Source organism: Castanea sativa, chromosome 11 (assembly GCF_040712315.1).
Source record: "Castanea sativa cultivar Marrone di Chiusa Pesio chromosome 11, ASM4071231v1".
NCBI classification, from domain to species: Eukaryota; Viridiplantae; Streptophyta; class Magnoliopsida; order Fagales; family Fagaceae; genus Castanea; species Castanea sativa.
In genome coordinates this window covers 11,248,485-11,251,439 of record NC_134023.1, presented here as the reverse complement: position 1 = coordinate 11,251,439, position 2,955 = coordinate 11,248,485, and the positions used below count along the sequence as shown (strand labels likewise).

At 41.5% G+C, this 2,955-nt stretch overlaps 1 protein-coding gene across 1 annotated transcript; it reads right to left on the bottom strand.

Moving 5' to 3' along the window:
- Window positions 1-1,637: 1,637 nt before the first annotated feature.
- On the bottom strand, window positions 1,638-2,560 carry LOC142616066 (uncharacterized). Its single transcript, XM_075788954.1, has 2 exons — window positions 2,377-2,560; window positions 1,638-2,128 (listed from the first exon to the last, which is right to left on the bottom strand). Exons 1-2 carry the CDS (start codon window positions 2,558-2,560, stop codon window positions 1,638-1,640), a joined length of 675 nt encoding a protein of 224 aa, XP_075645069.1.
- Window positions 2,561-2,955: the final 395 nt, after the last annotated feature.

The window sequence follows — 2,955 nt, the reverse complement described above, 5'->3', positions numbered from 1 at the left end:
AGTATCTAGATTTGAGAACCTTTGCCACCAGAGAGTTTGGATTTTGTAAAATCCTCCATGACTGCTTAGCTAGCATGGCCTTGTTAAGAGCATGTAGATTCCTAAAGCCCATTCCACCATTTGCTTTCTGCTTACACATAGTTTTCCAGCTGACCCAACTCATTTTATTTTCCTGTTGTTTCTGTCCCTATCAGAAATTTCTTATCATACTTTCAATATCTTCACAAAGGCTTTGAGGAAGAAGAAAACACCCCATAGTGTACGAGGGAATTGCTTGTGCTACCGCTTTTATAAGAATTTTCGTCCCCCCCATAGATAGAAGTTTACCCTTCCAACCAGCTAACTTTTGCCCAATCCTCTCTTGAAGAATAGTAAACACTTGCTTTTTCGATCTTCCAATGAGGGATGGGAGGCCCAAATATCTTGTGTGTCTAGAGTCTTGCATAGGGCCTAAGGTAGCAAAAATCTCATCCTTGACTTCTTGAGATGTGTTAGGACTAAAGAAAACAGAGGATTTCTCCGTGTTAATTTTCTGACCTAAGGCCTCCTCATATTTTTGGAGGATGTGCTTCAAAACCTGACATTCCTCAGCACTAGCTTTACAGAAGAGGATGCTATCATCCGCAAATAAAAGGTGGGTGACTCTTGGGCAGCCCCTACTTATAGAAATTCCTGTCCAAAGCTGGTTACGGGCTACCTCGTGAATAAGGGCAGAAAGTCCCTCAGTACAAATGAGAAAGAGTGTTAGGGAGAGAGGGTCCCCTAGCCTGAGGCCCCAGGTTGGGGTAGTATTCCCATAGGCAGCACCATTTATTAAGACTGAGTATGACACTGAGGTGATGCATCTCATAACCAGATTTACCCACTTAGGGCTGAACCCCAGTTTCTCCATAACTGCCTGAATGAAGCACCACTCTACTCTGTCAAACGCCTTACTCATATCAAGTTTGGCCGTCATATATCCCTCCTTTCCTGCATTTTTTGTGATTTAGAAAGTGCATTAACTCAAACGCTACAAAAACATTGTCAGTTATCAACCTGTCAGAAGTGAAAGCACTTTGGTTTTCTGAGATAATATGAGGAAGGAGAGCCTTAAATCTATTTGCAATGGTTTTTTATATGAGCTTATACACTACGTTACAGAGGCTTATAGGTCGAAAATCAGTCATTCTTTTGGGATTATTAATCTTTGGGATAAGAGCAATGTTGGTTCTATTAAGACTAGCCATAGACATATTACCATTTAGTACATTTAGAACCATATTAGTAATGCCACACCCTACAATATTCCAGTATTTATGATAAAAAATGGCCGACATACCATCGGGGTCGGGCACTTTTGTTTGATGAATCTACTTGAGTGCCATGACTACCTCCTCTCTTGTGAAGTTCTTGTTGAGGCTTTCATTCATCTCAGCAGTCACCTTAGTGGAAATAGCAGCAATTATCTCATGAATTAGAGTTAGGGAGTTCATCTCATATATAGTCTCAAAATATTCAACGGCAACTTGAGCAATACTATCCCTTTCGTTACACCATCTGCCATGGCTATCTTTGATTCCCATAATTGTGTTTTACTTACGACGCTCTGAAGCTTGGGTGTGAAAAAACTTTGTGTTCTTATCGCCCTCCTTAAGCTAGTGTGCCTTAGCCCTTTGACCCCAATATATCTCCTCATCATCAAGCAGATCGTTAATTTCCTTTCTTAAACTATTGATCTTTGTACTTAATGCTCCATCCTTATCTTGGAGAGTTAGGGAGTTCAGCTCAATTCTTTTTGTTTGGATCTTCTTTGGAATTTGCCCAAAAACATTAGAGCTCCACTTCAATAATTCCGCAGCACATCTATTGAGATTGGCCATCACCCCCTCCAGAGTACCAAGATCAGAATCCATACCCCAAGAATTTTTAATTATAGATTTGCATTCAGCATTTTTAACCCACATTGCCTCGAAGTGGAAACGCTTTGCTCGGGATTGTCTTTGAGTTACGGAAGCAGAAACAAGAAAGGCACAATGATCAGAAGTTGAATCAGGTAAGTGATGCACTCTCATATCCCCAAACTTCTCACACCACTCTAAGTTGGCAAAAGCCCTATCTAACCTTAGATATATTCTGTCATCCCCCCCTGCATGTTGCTCCATGTAAAATCAGAACCATAGTATCCCAAATCCTTAAAGCCACAATAATCAACAACTTTCCTAAAACCATCCATTTGATGTTGAGACCGAATAGCCCCCCCTGATTTTTCTGTGTTAGATAAAATCTCATTAAAATCACCTAGGCATAACCATGGTAGCTGCATTTGATTATTTAGAAAAGCAAGGAGGTGCCAAGATTCATACCTTCGATGTGTCTCTGGATGGCTATAGATACCTGTTAGTCTCCACTTGAAATTCCTTTCTGTATCGCTGATTACTGCATCAATATGATTCTGAGAGTAACTCTTTATCTCTAGGTCTACCTCCCTAGCCCATAGCATAGCAAGACCACCCTTCCGGCCAACATAGGGGACAATGAGACCGTTAGCAAGACCCAGCCTGCATTTTATTCTTTCCATTCGTTGGACTTTCGCCTTAGTCTCTATTAGAAAAACTACTTTGGGATTCCATCGTCGCACCATGTCATGCAACGCTCAAACTGACCGGGGGTTCCCAAGTCCCCGGCAGTTCCAACTTATGGGATTCATGGCTCCCGGCGGTGCTGCCATGCAACCACCACTGATCCCTCATCAGATTGGTTCTGTGCTGTAACTGTTACAGTACATTGCTTCTTCTGTGGTGCTTCTGTCTCATCTTCTTCAAAGACAAGTTTCCCCGTTCTCTTTGAGCAAGTACTTAAAAACTGGATATTTGGTTTTAGGTTTTTACTCTTCCTTTTCTCTCTAGCAATTCTTTTCCAATTAGCCTCTGCCTTTGCTTTCCTTACCGTTTCTTTACTCGTGGGCTCAGTTGA

What these genes read in the sequence shown, in the direction of transcription:
- LOC142616066 (XM_075788954.1), bottom strand. Translation starts at nt 2,560, where the DNA reads ATGGAAAGAATAAAATGCAGGCTGGGTCTTGCTAACGGTCTCATTGTC. An exon ending in TTTCAAGTGGAGACTAACAG is followed by an intron (nt 2,129 to 2,376) that starts GTATCTATAGCC and finishes AGCAACATGCAG; the next exon opens with GGGGGGATGACAGAATATAT.